This window comes from Leptopilina heterotoma, unplaced genomic scaffold (assembly GCF_015476425.1).
Source record: "Leptopilina heterotoma isolate Lh14 unplaced genomic scaffold, ASM1547642v1 Lhet_123, whole genome shotgun sequence".
NCBI lineage: Eukaryota > Metazoa > Arthropoda > Insecta > Hymenoptera > Figitidae > Leptopilina > Leptopilina heterotoma.
The window spans coordinates 792,592-815,312 of record NW_025110842.1 but is presented as its reverse complement, the minus strand read 5'-3'; the positions used below and the strand labels follow the sequence as shown (position 1 = coordinate 815,312).

The window sequence follows — 22,721 nt, the reverse complement described above, 5'->3', positions numbered from 1 at the left end:
GTTATTACAATTATTATTTTACTTATTGTTTTTATAATATTATCACATTTTTTATTTATATTTATAATTTTTTTTAAATACTTAATAATAAAATTAAAACTGTTTTTATTGTTATTATTTTAATTATTTAATATGTATTTTACTATTTGTTAATAGAAAACAATTGGCTAATAGAAAAATAAGGAGCATTAATAGAACATCATTATTACTATTTTTATTATTATGAATATTATTGTTATTATTATTATTATTATTATTATTATTATTATTATTATTATATTATTATTATTATTATTATTATTATTACCTATTATTATTATTTATTTTTTATTATTATTACTATTTTTATTTATACCTATTATTTTATTATTTTTATTTTTTACTTTATTATTTTTACTTAATATTTGTTTTCATTTATTTTCAATATTTTAAAACTGAAAAATATGTTTAGTCCTATAATTATTTTAAATATTTAAAAAAAAAAAATTATTTTAGATAATAATTATTATTTTTTTGTTATTATAAGAACATTTTTTTAATGTTCTTAACGAAAAAATAAAAATTATTATCTAAAATAATTATAGAGGAATTTTTTTTTTTTTTTTTTTTTTTTTTTTTTAATGTTATGAAAAATAGAAATTTTTTTAATTTTTAATTTTTTCAGTTGAAAAAAAAGCGACAGACGAATATCAACAACGATAAAAAAAGATTCATCAATGGTGATATTCAATTAAATTGTACATTATTTTACGATTCATTCGCCGAACGTGAGGAAACAATAAGACGTGGTTATTACACAAGTAAATTAACAATAACCGGAGAAATAATTTACATCAGCGATATACCAAAAGTTGATTATTGTCAGGATTCACGTACAATAGCAATTGAATTATTCGCCACTGAAAAGGTGATATTCGACAAAAATTATAATTCAAATGGTGAAGAAATGACACTGTTTATCGGTGCACCCATATGGATTGTAATTGGTAATAATAGAAAAATAATTCTCAAGGGGAAGAATGGACGAAAACTAACGAAACGCAAGAGGAGAATTAAAAATTCACTAAAAGGCGCTAATGGACATAATGGAGAACCCGGTTCAGCAGGTGGTCATTTTTTTGGTATTGGAAAATATTTCCACTTTCAAAATTCAACGAATAGTCAACTGGAAGATAAAAATAAAACCCATCACTATCCATTTTGCTTTTTGGAAACTAGTGAATATTTAAAGTACTCTCTCTGTGAGGATGAGAATTTTTCGATTGAATTCCACTTGAATGGTGGTAATGGTGGTAGAGGGCAGAACGGTGGTCGTGGTTTAAAGGGCCAAGATGGCACTGTGTTCAATATAAGCGAACAATTCTCCATTCAATCGAATGGCTACGTTCATGATTATGAGACAATTTTAAGAAAATCCATCCCCCCACCCATCGATGAATCTTATTTGAAAAATGGCATTTCGGAAATAATACGCGGCGAAATGGCAACTTTGGGTGGACGTGGTGGGAATGCGGGTCTAGGTGGCGAAGGTGGTAAGGAAGGTGGAATTATTTTAGTCACAACCACAAACACCACCTGCTATTTAACCGACGAAGAACCAATGACCCTACATCGTGGCAATAAGGGTAAAAATGGCAAAAATGGGGAAATTGGTCAAGGTGGTTTAGCCGGCAGTCCGGGTAGCGATGTTCGTCTAAATATATTTTTGGGTAAAACAAACAACACTGAAATACGTAATATTCAATATTTTAAGCATCCATCACCTTATTTAATGAATAAAAATTCGATATCTAATGGTGAGATTCCAATGCGTGAGAGAGAGAAAATTTTTGTCACTAGACTTTATAGTTATACGTCGGGAATGTTTAATTATAGAAATTTTCTTGAAAAAACTATAAGAGAGAATTCTAATCAATTATTGACACAGGAACTATTTTCTAGTATTGATGGTTGTCACGTTCGTACTTGCATGGTTTGTTAGTCTAATAAAGTATAGAAATAAAAATGATTATTCAGCTCTTCAAAATCAGAAATATTAATTTTACCTCGCATTTCATTAAAAAGATAGGTTTTTTGCAGCTGAGCTGATTTATTATTCGACTTGTTTAGATATTCAAAAAGGGTATTTAGAACGGGTACAGTTTCATTTTCGACTGGAAATGAAAGCAGGTTATTGTTATTCAAAATAATTCCCAACGTCGTAATGTATAGTGACACACAGATACAGATGTCTGCTTTTAATTTACTGTTTTGTTTAAAAAAAGTAATTTGTGCCGTTATTTAACACTCTGGTAGGTTACGTTTGTTTACAGTTAACCTCAAAATAAGTATCAAAATAAAAAAATAAAATAATTTTCATTCCGGTTGGCACACCTGTTAGAAAGCCACGTCAGGTCTATCACAATCTCAATAGTTCGTGACTAACGTGTAAGGCTGCTTCTACAACAACTTTTTTTTTCATCGACACGAACAAGATGCACTGTTAAAACCATGCAAAATAGTTGCGAGCGCATCGTTTTCACGCTCATGTCGATGAAAAAAAAAAGTTGTTTGTAGAAGCAGCTTGATAAAAAGACTTGCCACGAACTAATAAGATAATAGGTGGGAATGCCACGTTTACAAAAACGTATACCAACCGAACGGACTGCCATACATGTTACCTGTATCTTACATCATAATCTTACTTTTTGTACTTTTGGTTGTAAGTACGTTGATAATTTCACGTGTGTCAGTAACGAAATAAATAAAGTAATTTAAATAAATAAATAAAGTAATTTTTAATTATTAATTTTCAAAATTATTTGCAGGACAATAGTCCTTTATGTCGAGGTCAAATCTTAATTTAAAGACTATTTTTTTTAAAAAGCTTGAAAAAACATGAACTGGCCTTTATTATTCTTCTTTAGTTAGCGATCGCAGTGACCCAACCCTGAGATTTCTGAACGACAATTGTTTCACCTACCGCGCCCTGCTACGAAACGTTCACTTCACGCCAGTCATTTTTGGAAAAGCAGAAAGTTTATTAAAAATATTGTCAAAAAATGGTAAAAAGAAGAGAGAATTAAATACGAAAATGAAGAACAAAGGAATTTATCACACAGGTAAATTTTTTTAAATAATTTTTCACCTCTTTTTTTTTGTATTGAAAATATTAATTTATTGTTTTTTTTGTCACATAATTTTTGCCACCCAATTCAATTTGTCGAATTAATTTCTCCTGTATTGGACATTGTCTTTCGCTACTGTACCAGGAAAATATATTTTTATAAATTTTCGTCACATTTGTTTCGTGCAGTAATCGACATAAATCACACATTACATTATCATTTGACGTTTGTATTGCATAATATTTTTTCCATCGAAAATATTTCATGTACTCGGAAAGTTTCTTTGTCAGATTCAATAAATAATTTGCTAATTCTTTCGGTGATTCAAAATCCAATGCGTTTATATAGGAATTCGGTGGTGCAAAGTTACTGTAATTCGCTGCACCATAAACAATTGGTACGACATTATATCTGGAAAAAGTTATTAATTTTTAGTACAAAAATATTTTTTTTTCCTTTTGAAAAAGTTAAATTATTAAATAATAAAATTAAAAAAAATAAAATAATAAATATAATGATAATTATTATTATATAATTAATACTCATTTAATAATTATTATATAAATATTAACATTCTTAAAATTAAAAAAAGGAACGTAAAATAAAAAAAAACTCACTGCAGTGCCGTGAAGAATTTCTCAGTAACGTAATCGTGACAGAAAGAATTTTCGAAAGATAAATAGAAAAAGTAATTTGGTTCAACAATATCGGCGAAGCAATTTTGCCTTTTCGAACAAGATTTATCCGTGAATTGACAATTACCAATTTTATCAACTTGAATATACTTTTCCAAATCTTTAACATAATTTTCTCGACCACTTTTTGTATTGCAATTACTTCGAAACCAGATTATCATATTTTCTTTCCTTCTCACTGCCTTCTTGATATTTTCATCATCCTCCATATCTATTATTTATTAATTAAAAATTATTAATAATTATTTTTTTTCGTTTCAGGTAAATCGAGAAAATGGAAAAAAAATTTTTTAGGAAAAAAAATTTCTATTTTCTATTGTTGGATGTATCCATATACATGTGTGGTACACAATTCTCGATGTATTATTATTTTAATAATAATAATAATAATAATAATACACAAAATTGGAGTATTTTTTTAATAATACAAGCAAAATATTATTTAAATAATAGAAAAATATTATTTTCGTAATATAAGAAAGTATTATTTTAATAATATAAAAAAGGGGTTTTTTCTTCATGTCGCTGTATTAAAAAACATGAAAATACATAATAAGTATATGTAATAGTAGTAATTAGTAATAATTAGTAACTAGCAACAACAAACTTCTTACATACTTTTTAAAATAAAATTAGCAATTTTAAAAAAATGGAATTTAAAAATTTTTAATTCAAATTTTAATGAATAATTTTACTTAAATATTACAAAAATCATTGAATTCTAAAAGAATACGTTGCGTTTACAATTATTTTCATAAATAGATGAATTTCAAAAGGTTTTAATTAGAAATTTTTAAAAATTTCAATTTTGAATAAATTTAATTAAAAATTATCGAAAACTAAAATTTTTGCAAAAATTGTAATAATTCAAATTCTTCTTGAAATAAGTTAAATTTGTCAGTATATATTTAATTAATTTTATTAAAAATCATGGATTTGTAGAAAAATTTCAGTTAAAAAGAATTTAAAAAAATTGAATTTTTGAGAAGTTAGAAATAATTGCAGAAATTCAATTATTTTTCAAAAGTAATAAAATTCTTCTTACAAAGTTCAACTATATTCAAAATTAAAAAAGAAAATTCTCGTCAGAATCACAATTATCTTTATAAAAGACAAAATTCTTCTTCAAAATTTAATTATTTTTAAAAATTTACCTCATTTCAATGATTTTCAATATCTACTATTATTTAAATAAATTTCCGAAAAGAATTAAATTATTAAAAAAATTTTTTTAATAAAATTGTACTCAAACCATTTAATTATTTTCATAAATAATAAAAATTTCACAGGAATTCAATACTTAAAAAATTTTTTTATAAATTTCTTCGCAATAATTCAATTAATTTCATAAATAATAAATATTTTTTATGAATTCAATTATTTTCAAAAGTAAAAAATAATTCTTTGCAAGAATTCAATTATTTTCAAAAGTAAAAAAAATACTTCGCAGAAATTCAATTATGTTCAAAAATTGAAAAAAAAACCTATTTAAAATTTCAATTATTTTTATAAATAATAAAATTCTTCTTCAAAATTCAATTCAATTCAAAAAAATTTTAATAAAATTCTTGACTAAATTTCAATTATTTTCAACAATTTTCCTCAATTCAATAATTTTCAATATCTACTATATCTTAATAAAATTTTCCATAAAATTTAAATTATTAAAAATTTTCTTTATGAAATTCTAAGCATACATTTCATTATTTTTCAAAATAATAAAAATTTTACAGGAATTCAATTATTTACAAAATTTTTTTTTCTTAAATTTCTTTCCAATAATTCTATTATTTTCATAAATATTAAATTTTTTTTATAAATTTAAAAAATTTAATAGCATATCTTCCAAAGAATTCAATTATTTTGATAAATATCCAAATTCTTGCCAGAAATTCAATTATTTTCAGGAATTTTAATAAATTTTTTTGCGAAATTCAATTATTCTCAGGAATTTTAATCAAATTCTTTGCAAAATTCAATTATTTTTATAAATATCAATATTCATCGCAAAAATTCAATTATTTTTAATAATTTTAATAAAATTTTTTTGCAAAATAAAAAATTTTTAGAAATTTTTGTAAAAATTCTTTGGTAAAATTCAGTTATTTTTTGATGTATTTTAATAAAATTCTTTGCTAAATTCAATTATTTTCATAAATAGCAATATTCATCACAAGAATTAAATTATTTATAAAATTATTATCAAATTCTACGAGGAAAAAAAAAATTATTTTCAAAATTTTTTAAAAAAATTATCCTAACGATTTTTAAGAATTCAATTATTTTCATGAATAATAAAACTCATCGCAGAATTTCAATTATTTTTAATACAATTTTAATCGAATTCCTCGAAAAATGGAGTTAATTTATAAAATTTTATTACAATTCGTCGAAATAATTCAATTATTTAAAAATTTGTTGAGAAAATTCTTTATGAGAATTTAAATTATAAAAAACATTCAATTTTTCAATAAATTATTTATTTCTATATTATTTGTATTTAAATAATTGAATAAATTTTGAAAAGGTTTCTTCAAATTAAAATATTTAAAAATTTAAATTTTCCATACTTTTAACTGGTAAATTCCCCATGGAAAAATTATAATAATGATTAAATATTTATTTAAAAAAGAAGTTATTGATGTTTTTCGAATAATTTTACAAATTAAAGAAATTCGTAAATAAATATAACAGAACATTTCTTTTGAGTAAAATTTTTTCCTTTATTTTCTAAAAATTTTAAAATTTTCAATTTCATTTTCAATTAAAATTTGCAATTGACAAATATAAATTATAAACATTTCTTTCCTTTATTTAAAAAAAACTTTAAATTCTATTAAAGCAATTCTAATTAAGAAATATTAGACTGTATTATTATTAAATATTATTTAAAATTTGTTTTAAAAAAAATTTTTATCGATTCTAAATTTTTAATTTTTGTATTTCTAATTATTTTCATTTATAAATAATTATTATTTATAAATGGAAATAATTTGAAATACGAAAATAATTATTTATAAATGAAAATAATTAGAAATAGAAAAATTAAAAATTTATAATCGATAAAAAATTTTTTTTTCAACAAATATCAGGAAATAATTAAAATACCTTCATACGTTGTATTCCACTTGACTGGTAAACTCGGTGCAATAATTACTTGACTCGTTCTATTTACAATTGTTGAATAGGGCCAAATAATGTCACTATTAAAATTATAAGTCATTGTTAAATTAAAATAGTCCTTTGAAAAAAATTCAAGTACTTGTCGATTTGCCGGACTTTCCAAACTGACAAATATATAATGTTGAGAGTACGATCTCTTTATTGGTAAATCATTGTATTCTAAATCGTTAATACCATGAAATAATATGGCATCAAATAATTCCTCCCTCACTATATTTCTATTATATGTGAAAAGACATTTTTGCCTCTTATTCTTTGGACAATTTTCCAAATTATTTTCTAAATGAAAATAAAAATTTTTATCACCAAACATTGAATTCCAGAGGAGTATTTTTTTTATCGACGAATCATTAATAATATCAATTATTTGATTTACATTAAATTTTCTCCGTTGATGTAGATAGAAATTTTCTGTTATTAGTTGAAAAAATAATGTTGAATAGTAGATGAAAATTATTGAAATTGTTGCGATGAATACAATTTTCTTCCAGTTCATTTTTTTAAAAAAATTTTTTAATTATTATTTTTTAATTTTTTAATTATTATTTAAAAATTTTTCTTTTATTATTTCCATCTAAATTATTAAATTAGAAATAATTTTATTATTCACATTTTTCTATATGAATAAATTTGATCTCTCTTTTTATCAAAATTTTTTCTTGAAGTCTTCATTTTGTTTCAAGAAGTTGAAAATACTCCATGTCCTTAAAAAAAATACACATTTAATTTTTGTACTTTTTTTTTGAAAAATTTACTTTATAATGAAGATGAAAATTTTTTAAAATGACATCACTTGAAGAATGCGAATTAGATTATTTTACGCAACGTTGTAGAAAATAATGAATGTCTGGTTGGGAAAAAAATTATTTGCAAATGATTCTTTAGATAAAAAAAACTTGTTTTTTAATACTTACTTTGATAAAAATCAATTTTCCATTGTATTAATATATTTTTATTATAAATTTATATATTTTAAGTTTTTTTATATATTTGAATTTTTTTTTCATATATTTGAATTTTTTTCGTATATTTTTTAAAAAATAAAAAATATTTTTGAATTATAGAAAATAATTTTAGTGGAAAAACAAAAAAAGTTTTGTTAATTTATAATTTTTGGTGACATTACTTTTAATATGAAATTTAAAACACAAGTTGCAAGTAACAATGTCACATAGTGAATCACACTTTCAATTTTAATTCCCTGTAACTTGATCCATTGATGATAATTATGAAACAGATTATTCTCAGTTTCCACTCACTTGTTACAACTATTCTTCTGGTAAAAATTAAAAAATATATTTAAATTCATTTCAACTTTTTTTTTTCTTTCTAAATTTCAAATTTTTATTTCATTTCTTATTAAAATAGGTCGTAAATTTTTTTTTGCCATGAGTTTTTAAATTTTTTAAAGAATGTGCAATGCACTATGCAATTGATGCATATAGACAACTCTATGGCAATTACTTTCTAGGTGAGAATCGTACTGCAAGGCCGTTAGGGAACTAGAGAAGGGGAAGAATAATTTTATAACATTTTTCTTTCTTTTACATTCACATAATATATAAATTGCAGTGGGAGAGGAAAATTTAAACCTAGAATCGATAAAAAGGGTCAAGGAATATAACAATTTTTTAATATTTTTAAAAAAAAATTTCTAATCTTTAAAAAATTAAAAAAAATTTTTTTTTATTTTTTAAAAAATTAAAAAATATTTTTTTTAAAAATATTTTTAAAACATAATAAAAGATTATTGATTAATGATATTTTTAAAAATTATTTCAAATTTTTTTTTTATTTCAAATTAATGTTGAAAATTGAGAAATTTTTTTTTTACATTTATAAAAAGAGGAAGAGAAAAAAATAAAACAGAAACTTAACGTATTTACATGAAAAATGTAGGGCTATTATTTACAGAACATTTGACTTAGTTTCTTCATCTCGAGCTTTTCTTTTTCTTTGATGGCATCAGAAAATAATTGCAATTCCTTTTCGATTGCATTCCTCAATAATGGATCTAATTCAACTGCTCGATTTAAATCGTCAGTTGCTTCTTTTTCATTCCATACGGCAATGTGTGCCTTTCCTCTTCTATAAAATGCCTTCACATTTTCTAAAATTTTTAAAATTATGAAATTCGATTATTTTTAATAGGTAGTATTTTTTTGTAATTATTTTTTTGAGAATTTTCAAATCCATTTTTTTACCATTCAATTTTAAGTGAAATTTCAATAATTCGAAAATTCTTTAATTTAATATATATATTGAAAAATAAAAATTTCAAATAATTTAAAAAAAAAAATTAATTTCAAAATTCAATTATTTCTGAAAATTCACGTTATATTGCTTTTAATATTCAATTATTATGTAAAATTTTAACTGAAATTCATTTTTATAAAATGAAAATCAATTTTTATTAGAAAATTCTACTAGAATTGAATAAAAATAAAAATGCAAATAAATAATTTATTCAATAATTTCTTTAAAGGAATTAAATTAAAATTTTACTAAAATTTATTTTATTAAAAAAATTTTATAACAATTTTTCAAAAGTAATTGAAAACTCTGAAGAATTTTTAAAAAATTTTCGAAAAATACTTAAATTTCTGAGAAGAATTTAAATAATAATTATTAATGAAAATAATTGAATTTTGGAAAAGAATTTTTAATAAAATTCCTTTAAAATAATTGATTTTATGGGGAGAATTTTGTTTATCAAGATAATTGAATTCTTTTCCAGAATTAAAAAAAATTTTTTGTAAATAATTAAATGTTTTCGTTGAATTGTATCAAAAAAAAATTTTTCAATAATTAAATTTTTTGATAAATTTTTTAAAAATAGTAAATATTGAAAATCATTGAATTACGAAAAACTTTTGAAAATAATTGAAATTAAAAAGAAATTGCAAAGAATTTTATTTAAATATTTTGAAAATAATTCAATTTTTGACGAAAAATTTTGCAATTTATAAAGATAATTGAATTCTTGATAAGATATTCGACGAATTTTAATAAAATTTTTTAAACGATGAGTTTTATTATTCATGAAAATAATTGAATTCCTAAAAATCGTTACGATAATTTTTTTAAAAAATTTTGAAAATAACTTTTTTTCTTCGAAGAATTGTTTCTACTTTTAAAAATAATTGAATTCTTTCAAAGAATATTGATATTTATAAAAATAATTGAATTTAGCAAATAATTTTATTATTATTTTATAATTTAATTAATTAAAAAAATTAAATTAAATTTAATTTAATTTATTTTTTTTTAATTCTTTTTTATATTTTTTTATTTTTTTTATATTTTTTTTATTATTTTTTTTATTATTATTTTATTTATTAATTCCTAATTGAATTTTACATAAAATTTTATAAAAATTTCTGAAAATATCTGAATTTTGCAACAAAAAAATTTTATTAAAATTCCTAATTAAAAATTCTAATTAAGTTAATTAAAAATTGAAATTTTTTAAAATTGTAAATTGAAACCTTTCGAAATCGATCTACTTATAAAAATTGTAAACGTTACCCTGATAGTAAATAAATTTAAGTAAATAGTAAATGAAAAAAGTAAAAATCATAAAAAAAAAAAAAAATAATAATAATAATAATAATAATAATAATAATAATAATAATAGTTATAATAATAATAATTGAAATTTTAATAATTATTATTATAATTTATAACTATAATTCTAATAATTGTAATAACTTCAAATTATTATTATTTGTTTTATTTTAAAAAAATTACTTGGCTCGTATTTTAAAACCGTTGTGCAATGTTCAATGGCAGCGTAATATTCTTTTTGAAATAATTTGCATTGGGCAAAATTTAGAAGTAAAGGATTTTTCATATTGTTCAATTCAATCCATTCCTCGTCATTTGGTTTTTCTCTGAAATTTTAAAATTAAATTAAGTTACAGATAAAATTAGATAAAATTAAAATTATAAAAATTTTATTATAAAAATTTTTAAAAAAATTATAATGTTTTAAAAAAATTAAAGAAACTTACGCTAACATTAATTGTTCTAAATATGAAATTGCTTTTGCATAAGTCTCAGCGGCTGCCTCGTAATTTTTCCCCTTAAATAAACAATTTCCCTTTTCTCTTAAATCGGGAATTGATTTTAATTTTTCCGCCTCTGTTAATTGCCATGATTCCTTCTCGTAATCACTGGGTGGTATTACGGACGTTAATTCTAGAACAGAAATTATTATTTTTATTTTATTTAAATTGAATTAAAAATTTTGAAAAAAAAAATTCTCAATTGAATTAAAAATTTTAAAGAATTTTAAATTGAATTAAGAATTTTAAAAGAACTTTTAATTGAATTAATTTTTATTTAATTTTAAATTTAAACAAAAATATTCACCAATAGTGAATTCGAGATCCTGGGGATTTTTAATAAGTTCATTTAAATCATCATAACCAATTCCTTCATTTTGTAATGTGACTCCACAGCAATGATGATTACGTTTTCCGGGTTTGCCAACTTCACGTAATGTTTTTGATATAAATGGATATGAGGTGACTAGCTAGAGCAAATTAATAGGAAAAAAAATTAAATTATCTCTTGATTATCTTATGCCTAAAATTTTTTACATTTTTTTTTAATATTGAGTTTAAATTAATTTAAAAATTTAATTATTTATTTAATTTTTTAGGGTTCATTAGTCCTTGGAAATTTTTTTTTTAATATAAATATAAACAATTATAAATTATAATTATAATAAATTTTGCTATTTTGAGAAAGAATATTTAAAGATATTCACACTGCTATGGACACGAAAGGCAGCAACTTCATTGAGAGCCATTTTTTGTACAATTGCTTCCCACACTTCGAGTTTGAATTTCTTTCCCAAAACCAATTCCATAGCATTGCCCATTTTTTTACTATCGTCAATGACTGTCTTCTCATTATTGCACTTTGTCGTTTTAAAATGAAAAACAACCTGTTGAAAAAAATGTAGAAACAATATATATAGTTTTATTTTTAATAATATTGATAATAGTATTTAGAGTTTTTTTACGGTTAAAGATGTTCGTTTATTACAAAAAATTGTATAAATTGCTACAAGTTTCGACTTTTATTAAGTCCTCATCAGGTAATTTTTTAATTAATAATAATTTTTAATCTTAAAACGAACATAAGCAAATCAAAATCACATCTGTAATGAAAATCATGGTGAACACCATGTTAAATATATAGTTTTATTTAATGTTAATATAGATATTTCTAAATTTATACCAAAAAAATTTAAATTTATAAATTAAGTTTTAATTTTTAAGACACTATGATCCGTTTCAAAAAAAATTTTTAAACAACGTGTTTTTTTTCATTCTCTTACTTTTGTTCCAGGAACGAATGGAACTGCTTTGGTTCCAGCGTGAATTATCGTTTTGACAATTTTTCCCGAGTCCTCCATTGTTTGAATAAATATTTTTTTTCTTTTTATCACAATTTTTTACACATATTTAAGAAGCAGACGGAATCTTTGTTTTGACAGGAAACTCCGTGACAGGAAAATATAACCTTTAAATAACTCTCATATCTCTGTAAAGGCAAATGCACAGTGAGCAGCGATGGGAGCGTAACTGCGTACGAGTTGGAGAAGGACTGACTTATAATTGTGTCCTTTTCTATTTCATACATTCGTTAAATTTGAAGAGAAATACACTGTAAAAAATTCTCATGTAAATTTACTACGTCCGACGTAGGAAAAGAAAATCACTACGTCAAGCGTGTAATTTTACAAATGGCTGATCATTTGACATAACCTGCATGTTATTTTACATGCTCAATGTTAAAATGGGTTGCTTCAAATAGCGTTCTGTTCAAAAACATGCCGCATGTAATTTAACTAATGCGTAATCTGTTAAATAATACTAATTGAAAACACTAAAATATATATACTAATAATAAAAACACAAAAAAGGCAAAATGTCGGTGTTGGCAGTTCACTTTATTTTGAGCATGTGCAAGCATCCATATAATATATTTAACTCCGCGCTAAAGGAAAAATACACGCGGCATGTAATCTTACATGCAATACAACGTAAATTTACGTATCCGTGGTAACTTTACATGACCATTGTAAATTCACAGAATAAAGTAAAAAAACAGACGAGTGTAATACAACATGCTGGACATAGTGATCAAATTTTCCTACGTCGGACGTAGTAAATTTACACAAAACTATTAAATTACATAGTCATATAAAGTAAAATTATTAAAAATAGTAAAACTACTTTGAAACTTAGTAAATTTACTACGTCCAGCCTATAATATTGCTGTGTAAAATTACATTCAGTATGTTTTAATACACCAGAATTTTTTACAGTGTAGTCTTATGTTAAGGCCTGAGCAGAATAAAACGGGAAGCGAACGCAAGCATGAGATAGAAAAGGACAGAAGTTGGTCTGTCCTTTTCTATCGCATGCTTACGTTCACGTTATACTTTTTTTATTCTGCGTTAGGCTTCAGTTTTACTGGAAGACGATTCTTATCTTAAGAAAACAGAAATGTTAAAAGTGTAGTCACGATTTCTAGATAATAATTTTATTACTTACTACTATTACCACTATAAAAGCTTCATGAAGAGACGCATATTTTAAAGTCGTGTATGTACTATTTGTTTGCGAAAAAACCGAACTAAGAATCTAAGGGTAAGTAAATTTATATTTTATGACGTTAGTTAAAAACAGATGGCTGCTAAATTTTAAAAATAAATTCAAGAATTTTTCATATTTTTGTCAAGCTTTTAAAAAAAATAGTCTTTAAATTAAGATTTGACCTTGACATAAAGAACTATTCTCCTGCAAATAAATTTGAAAATTAATATTTAAAAATTACTTTATTTCGTTACTGACACGTGAAATTAACAACGTATTTACAACCAAAAGTACGAAATGTAAGAATATTACTTAAAACACAGACAACAGCTTGTTACAGTCCTTTTTGGTTGGCATACGTTTTTGTAAACGTGGCATTTCCACCATTATCGTATTAGTTTGTAAAAATGATTTTTATTACATGTTAGTCACGAACTATTAATATTGTGATAGACATGAGACCTGGCTTTCATTTTTATTATTTTACAGAGTGACCCTTATTTTGTGGTTTAAGATGGAGGCTACAACATTTATTTCGCCTTTAACAAACAATCAATTTTTTTCTGTGTGTCACTACATTACAACGTTGGGAATTATTTTGAATAACAATAACCTGCTTTCAACTCCAGCGGAAAATGATACCGTACCCGTGCTAAATGCCTTCTTTGAATATCTAAACAAGTCAAATAATGAGTCAGTTGCAAAAATCCATCTTTTTAAAGAAATGCGAAGTAAAATTAATGTTTCTGATTACGAAGAGCTAAAAAACTTTGAGAATGTTAACAAATTATATCAGTACATTATTAATATGGGTCTATTTGCCCATTATGGAAATATTGCAGATTATGTAAGTAATATTTACCAGGATAATAACGACAAAAGCTTTTCCAATCAGCAAGAAATTTTGTTTCACGATTTCTCAAACAATCTCACTATTAAGAATATTTGCTCGTTGAGAAAGGAATCCAAAAATCTTAATTCTTTTGCAATTAAAAGAATCTTTGTAGAGTATGTTTTACCTGTTTTTACTGAAATATGGAAAGAAAGGAAAAATTTAAGTGTGCAAAGAAACGATTTGAAAATAGTAAAACGGTTTAAAAGACAAGAATCATCGCCAGAAGACAGTGATATTGATGTTGTAGGATTGGATGAAGACCCACCTAAAGTAGAGGATCCAATAAGAAATTTTCGTCTTGAATTTTTATTAAAACTAAAAGTTAATGGTTTAACAATTTTAAATCAAGAGAAAAATTTATTCTGCAATATAGTAACAAGCATCGCTATTGAGCAAGTACGTGATGGTTTAAATTATCCACTTGAACTCTGGCTTCTAGAAATTACAACTAACGTAACTAATGTCAATCATTTAATTAATTTGAAAGGATCATCATTTTTCGTTAACGACTTTATGTTGGTAACAACGAATCCATCTGGTCAAGTGCCACCAAAAATATGGAAACCATATACACAGTCGGATGAAACAAACGTACTTTATCACATAGTAAGTGAATCACTACACGGTTTTGTCGCTTTGCATGAATTCAATATTCATAATCTATACATACTATTGCCACAAGTTGAATTTACAGTTACGGATGCGAGATATCAGGAAATTGAAAACAAATTGGTTTTAATTGTCGATTTGAAAAGAAATGATTTATCTTCTGATAGATGGAATACTATTATTAATAATATAAAACACAGAAAACTTTCTAATACAAGAAATTCGAGAAGGATGAATGCTATTCAAAGAGCTGCAGAATTGATCTCGTCAAAGGTTCCAATGAAAACGTTTACTGAAGCTGTGAATATGTTAAAGAGTTACATTTTAAATGTAGATGCTATTAATTTTTATTCATTGACATATAATCATTTGGCTCAAAATTATATGCAGCACATGAGGATTATGGACTTTTATTCACCTTGGAAAATTAATAATAGCAAATACATAAATGATGTTCTATATAAATCAAAATTTTATTTTCAACATAACAATGATCAATATTACTGGAAATTGAAGACACTATTTAATTCAAAATCGAGTTCCATTTTTGATTACTATTATAATACATACAAAACAAATTTAAATTATTTACAAAACAAACTTCGATTTGAAGATTTTTATAGAATTAGTTATTTCTTAAACAAAACACAAGTTGGACGTCTGGTATCTGATTTACGAGTTGCACTTTTGAGAGTGGCTCTTAGACAATGTGATGAGGAATTGAATGAAGAGCCAATTGTACTTTATCAGGCTTTTTATGTGACCGATTCTTCTAAGAACATATACCATTATACAGGAATGTCTGTGACTTTAAGATTAAGAGAACCATGCAGTAGAAATCGAAATCTTCTGCTATCAAACGTCTTAAATGATACTAGTAGCACAGGAATAGTAATATTTTACAAAATACACCTGAAAAATCGTCGTGGAGTGGCAGACATTTATCAATTTAGCAGAAGTGAAATCAAATCACATTTTTTATCTATTGATGAAAAATATGAACGAATTGAAAAAGTTAAAGAAACCATTAGGAATCAGAAAGTAATTTTCATGACGGTTAAACCCATCGAAGAAAAGACAAAAGAAGAAAAAATAATCGACATTGTAAAAGAGCTGAATGATATTTATGTAAATGGACAGAAATATTATATTGAGGATTAATAAAAAGCAATTAAATACAATTTTCTTCATGTTTTTCTAATATCCGATTGTATTTGCATTAAATTTGGCTATTAAAAAAGAAATTGCCTGAAATCGACTCTGACGTCACAACTGAAAAGCCTAATTCAACCAAAAAACAGTTCATCTCTCGCCTCGTCGGGCTGACCAACCTTGAAAATGCAAACGCCCCATTACTCGAGTTATAAAAAAGGGACTACATAGTTTATGAACAACCCCTTACTTTCTCTCGAGTTTCAAAACCCATCCCTGCAATTTCCCCCAATAAAATTACCAGATTTATGAACTTGTTGCTATCCAACCTTGGCGCAATAACTCGAACAGACGCCGCGAGGTCTAGACTTCTGCGTGAAATACACCAATCGGACAATTTGATTTACTTATCAGTTGTGTTTCTGTCGTTGTGCGAGAAGGTTAAGTGTTTTTCATCATTTCAAAAAGTGGCGTCCCGGTAAGTTACTCATTGATTTTCCACTAGAAAAAAACTTTAATAACAAAAAAATAATAATACTTTTCTTACTTTATAAAGTGAATACTATTTTATCACAATATTTTAAATTAAAAAATGGTAAAATTTAATCACTATTTTTGCAAAAAAAAATTTGTTTTGTATGCAAACTGATTAATTTTGTTTATGTATTTATTATTCTTTTTCGGTTTAAATACAAGTTGTTTAACATTGAAAATTTCGACAGTAAAGTATTTGGACTTTTTTTTTGTTGCTTGTCATGAAATGAATTTATCGTTGCAGTATTTTAATTACACTGGATACACATTTTTTTTATTTAGGCGGCAATATTTTTTTCGAACGTCGTTTTGGCGGGACGTTAAGATTAATGATTCGCGACCATCATGCGGAGAAATTAATGATGGACTTTTACCATTAAAAAACACTTTTTTCCTCATCTTTAAAAAATAATGCTTTTTTCATTGTCGAAACGAAAAATATAATAAAAAACAACTAAAGTGGGTAATATAATTTTTGTTTTTATAAAAATGAAAATAACTTTTCAGACATTAAAAATAATTTTACAATTGTTCTTAATTTAATTTTTTTTTATTTTCAAAAATTTTTCATTTGATGAAAGCTTCTTTATTTAATAATAATTTTTTTATTTAATAAAATTTTTTTTAATTCATTAAAAATTGTTTCATTTAATAAAATTCATTTTAATTCAATAAAAAAAATTTTATTTGATTAAAAAATTGTGGAATGAAACTAATTTCGTTAAAATTTTTCTTATTTGAATCGAAAAAATAATCAATTTAACATTTTTTTTAATAAAAAAGGTAATTCGAGTAATGAATTAACTACGTTTAATAATTTTTCATTTAATTCATAATTTTATTGAACTTGAAAATTGTTTTATTAATTGACGAATTTATCACTTCAAAATATATAAAGTTTTATTTTTATTGGAAAATATAATTTAAAGTTTTTTTTAATTAAAAATAAATTTATGTCGGAAAATTTAGCAAATTAAAAAATTTATAGTTATAGATATTTAAAAATTTAGTAAATTAAAAATTTTTAATATTTATAAGTTTCAAAATTGAATATTTAAAAATTTAATAAATATAAGAAATTACTATTTTAAAATTTAGTAAATTTAGTTTAAATTTATTTTTATAAAAGCTAAATTTTTAATTACAAAATGTTTATGTTTGAAAATTTATCAAATTAACAAATTTGTATATTTGAAAATTTAGTAAATTTAAAAATTTAAACATTTCAAAAATTGAGATTTATAAAAATTAAGTTTTATAAAAACTAAATTTTCACATAAAAAATGTTTATGTTTGAAAATTAAGCAAATTAAAATATTTATACATATATTTGTAAATTTAATTAATTAAAAAGTCTATCATTTGAAAATGTAGTAAATTTAAAAATTGAAACATTTCAAAAATTTAGTTTTATAAAAATATATTTGCAAAAATGGTAAATTAAAAATTTTTTCAATTACAAAAATTTATTTAATTATAAATTTCTTTAAAATTATATATTTTTTGTTAAAAAATATTTAAAAAAATTTTTTTTTGCCTTTAGTGCTAAAAAATGGTTAATTAAAGCAAAAAAGAAAAATTGTCAAATGTCAATCACAAAAGGACTGACAATCAAAGTTCTAAAATAACTGTCAAGGTTGAAGTTTAAATTTCCAATAGTTACCACTCTTGGTTTTAAAATATTGATGCGATTGTTTCTTCTATTTTTGTAACACAGCCTCTTCTCTCATCTCTTAAGTGTATTTTTTTTTTTAATGTAATTTGCAGAAAAAAATAAAGGTCGTCATAACAACACGATTGTGGGTCAATCGTCAACAGATTATAATTATCACAAAAAAGAACTTGATCTACTTTTTTTAATTAAAAAAAAAAAGCTGCTTCTTCTTTGAAAAAAGGGGAGAATTTTTTTTTCATAATCACTTTAGTAAAATTCTCTACCCTCAATTTCTTCATTTACTATATGAATATAGTTTCTTAATTTGACATAAAAAATTTATTTTTGTCCTTTTTTCTATTTTTCAACATTTCACTTGATAATTTGAAATTATCTTTCCATTGATTGGAGAATATGTTCCGCTTCATCCGTCTCGATGAATTTTCTCTCTCTCTCTCTCTACCGCTTGTTCGGTATTTTCCTCCGGTATTATCTTCATTCTCAATTACCTAAGAAATCAAATTCTATGACAAAATATATTGAATGCGAGATACAATTCTCGAGAATTTCTCTATATTCGTGAAAAGAAATTTTAGATAAATTTTTTGACGTTTTCTGTTATTATTTTTTTATATATAAATAATAGGGTAATATCGAATTTTCCAAATATTCACTTTACGCTGGCGAATTTTCGAAGTTAATCGAGTTTCTGACGAGGTGAAAAAAATTTGATTGAAATGAATTTTCATATTGAGGGGAATTTTTATTTTAAGATATAGCTAGCTTGCAAAGATTTATTTTCTTATTACATAATATATTTTTTTTATTAATGTTTAGCCAAATACATCGATATTAGTTTTAATATTAATTTTTTATTATATTTATAATTTCTTATTATTAATTTTCAGAAAGAAATAATTGTTGAAGAACAATTAACAACTAAGACAACTGAGGGTACTTTCCACTATACTACTGAAGATAATTACCTAGAACTCATTGTTCTTTGTAATACAAAATGTGGATACTTACCACTATACTACTGAAGATTTTTTAAAAATATGGTTCATTAAAAAATGTCCATTAGAACAAAAAATGTGGATACTTTCCATTATACTACTGAAGATATTTTTTGAACTACAATACTACTACATTTTAAAGACTTTTAATAAAATTATTTACAAAAATTCAATAATTTTCATAAGTATCAAAATTCATAACAAGAATTCAATTTTTAAAAAAATTTTTTTTTAATTCTCGTCAATAATTTAATTATCTTTATAAATAGGTAGGGAAGTTTTTCTGAAGAATGAAATTATTGTCAAAAATTTTAATAAACTTGTCAAAATTTCAATTATTGAACTAAAATTTAAAATTCTTTGCATGAATTCATTTAAGTTTATTAATTATTATTTAAATTTTTCTCAGGACTTCAAATAATTTTTAAAATTTTTAATAAAATTCTTCAAAAAGTTTTCAATTATTTTTAAAAAATGTTATAAAATTCTTTGATATAATAAATTTCACTAAAATTTAAATTAAAATCCTTAAAAGAAATTAATTATTTTCAAATGTTGTTAATAATATACTTCGTAGAATTTGAATTTTAATAAATATTCAATTATTCAATAAATTATTTATTTTTGTATTTAAGTAATTGAATTCTAGTAGAATTTTCATAAAAAAAAATTGATTTAAAAATGAATTTCGGTTAGAATGTTAGATAATTTAATATTAAAAGCATTACAGCTTGGATTTTTAGAAAAAATTGAATTTTGAAAAGGTTTCAAATTAAAAAATTTTTGGAAATCAAAATTTTTCGTTGTTTTAACTAATAATTGATATACAATTGAATTTAAATTATAAAAATAATTTCGAAAAAGTTAGATTTTAAAACATAAGATTATATTTATAAAGTGTTCTAAGATAAAAAGGGGTACTTACCATTATACTTCTGAAGATATTTTTAAAACTGCAATTTAGTTTAATTTCATAATTTGGAGGTGGGGATACTTACCATTATACTACTGAAGATATTTTTAAAACTAAAGTTTAGTTATTCAATTAAATAAAATTTAAAAAATTTTTCCAAATTCAATTTTTTTCAAAATAAAAAATAATCCGAATGAATGTATATGAATCTGAATAAAAAAAAGAATAAAAGAAATCTACCCCTGCTGAAGAATATTGAATTCTAGTTAAAGAATTGATTGTCATGTTTCAAGAAAAATATTTTTTATTGTTTTTTTTCTCTATTTTTTATTGAACCTACGGATAATAAGTTTAACTGCGAAGTTCGTCTCTCTTCTAATATATATATATATATATATATAAAATTTAATATATATATATATATATATAAAACTAAGGGTTGTCTTTCGTTTAGTTCTCCCTTCTCACCTCCCTCCGCCCCTATCGCCCTTTTTTCTCTCTTTCTTTTTCTTCACTCTCTCCTATACTCAAGATCGTCCATTACTTACTTTATAAGTGAGCTTTTTATCTCACGCTCACTTACGATCGATTTTCTTTAAAGAGTCAGAAAAGAGCTTTCCGTTGCTTTGAAAAAGATTGTCGTTGGATTTCCTTTTAGTCATTTCGAAAATGATTTTTCCAGCCGAGAGCTTAGACTTTACCAGATTCCATCCATTCTAAACGAAAAAAAAGGAAAATAAAAGAGAACACTGTCTTTTACTTTTTATTTCATTTTGTAATTTCTTATTCAATTGAGGGATTCCTTTTTATTGATCTTTCTCGTTTTTTTTTTATTTTTCTATTATTAATTGCATTTTCCAGTAATAATAATGTTAATTTATTGTTTTGATAATGTTAATTTTTTAATTCTCCATTTTGAATTATTTTAAAAATTGACAATCTATTAAAATTCAATGACCTAGAAACTTCCCTACGTGTAACAAATTTTTAATTTTCTAAATTTTGGTAAAAATTAAACTTATTATTTAAATCTCATTGTTTACTGATGATTTGAGAAAGTATTTTTAAAAAATGATATAAATTTTTCAAAATTTATAAATATAATATAAAATAGGAGATTTATAAAGCTTTGTTGTTTCAATAAAGTTAGAGGAGAGCATCGGAGGCTTAAATTGTGTAGATATATATATATATATATATATATATATATATATATATATTGCGATCGCAACTTTCGCTTCATAGAACAATGCTGCATCGGCAATAGCACACATGTTGCATCGACATCAAAGTTCTTTGAACTAAAGTCCAGAGAGAAAGAGAGACGGAGAGAAGGAGTGAACTTGCTAGAGCAATATAATCAACAGAGACCTATATCATATACTTTTTCTTCCTTTTTCTATCTTTTGCGCAATTTAGAAAAAAGTACAGACTCAACCCCTTTGGAAATACTTACTCCTAATAATTCTTCCACGTTTATATCTAACATCTTTAGTAGTATAATGGTAAGTACCCCCATCTCCAAGTTATAAATTTAAACTAATTTGCAGTTTTCAAAATATCTTCAGTAGTAAAATGGTCAGTATCCTCATTTCCAATTTATAAATTTAAACAAAAAAATAAAATTCTAATTTGAAAAATATCTTTAGTAGTATAATGGTATGTATGCCCTTTCTTCACTGAACACTTTGTAATTACAACATAATATTTTTAAATCATCAGTAGTAGAATGGAAAGTACCCTTATTTCGAATTCATAAATTTGAAATAAATTCCAGTTTTAAAAGTATCTTCAGTAGTATGAAATGATCCCTCTTTCTTCTTTTAACAATTCTTAACTTTAATGTTCAGTTATCTTCAGTAGTATAATGGTAACTACCCTCGTCTCTAATTTATAAATTTAAACTAATTTGCAGTTTTAGAAATATCTTCAGTAGTATAATGGTCAGAATCCCCATCTCCAATTTATAAATTTAAACTTAAATTTCAGTTAAATAGTCAGTACCCCCTTTTTTATTTTTAGAATTATTATATATTAATAAAATGCTTTAAAGTCTTCAGTAATATAATAGTCAGTACCACCATTATTTTCTTTCAACAATCTTTAAATAATAATAAAATTTTTAAGTAATCTTCAGTAGTATAGTGATAAGTACCCCATCTCCAATTTATAAATTTAAACTAAATTGCAGTTTTAAAAATATCTTCAGTAATCTTCAGTACCTTTTCTGTTTTATAAATTAAAAACTAAATTCTAGTTCTAAAAATATCTTCAGTTAAACATTGGAAAGTATCCAAATTTTTCATTTAATTAACATTATTTTTCGAAGGCACTTGATGCAGAGTTATA

The 22,721-nt window shown here is 23.3% G+C and overlaps 3 protein-coding genes across 4 annotated transcripts in view; 1 reads left to right on the top strand and 2 right to left on the bottom strand.

Annotated features, from left to right (window-relative positions):
- Positions 1 to 3,147: 3,147 nt before the first annotated feature.
- LOC122512676 (alpha-(1,3)-fucosyltransferase C-like) lies at positions 3,148 to 7,486 on the bottom strand. The gene is made up of 3 exons (XM_043628663.1): positions 6,911 to 7,486; positions 3,725 to 4,013; positions 3,148 to 3,518 (listed from the first exon to the last, which is right to left on the bottom strand). The coding sequence occupies exons 1-3, from the start codon at positions 7,479 to 7,481 to the stop codon at positions 3,152 to 3,154; spliced, it is 1,227 nt and encodes a 408-aa protein (XP_043484598.1). The 5' UTR covers positions 7,482 to 7,486; the 3' UTR covers positions 3,148 to 3,151.
- A 1,380-nt stretch (positions 7,487 to 8,866) lies between these two features.
- LOC122512675 (aryl-hydrocarbon-interacting protein-like 1) lies at positions 8,867 to 12,620 on the bottom strand. The gene is made up of 6 exons (XM_043628662.1): positions 12,336 to 12,620; positions 11,760 to 11,939; positions 11,360 to 11,522; positions 10,999 to 11,185; positions 10,736 to 10,878; positions 8,867 to 9,095 (listed from the first exon to the last, which is right to left on the bottom strand). Exons 1-6 carry the CDS (start codon positions 12,411 to 12,413, stop codon positions 8,890 to 8,892), a joined length of 957 nt encoding a protein of 318 aa, XP_043484597.1. The 5' UTR covers positions 12,414 to 12,620; the 3' UTR covers positions 8,867 to 8,889.
- Positions 12,621 to 13,522: 902 nt separating this feature from the next.
- Positions 13,523 to 22,721, top strand: part of LOC122512674 — a 63,009-nt gene continuing 53,810 nt past the window's right edge. The window contains exons 1-2 of one of the 2 annotated variants that reach the window (XM_043628657.1): positions 13,523 to 13,653; positions 14,089 to 16,733. In XM_043628657.1, coding sequence (XP_043484592.1) covers positions 14,114 to 16,264 — 2,151 coding nt within the window. In that variant the 5' untranslated portion in view covers positions 13,523 to 13,653; positions 14,089 to 14,113 and the 3' untranslated portion in view covers positions 16,265 to 16,733. Of the gene's footprint in view, positions 13,654 to 14,088; positions 16,734 to 22,721 lie in introns of those variants that run through there. The other variant, XM_043628656.1, reaches the window with a different exon arrangement.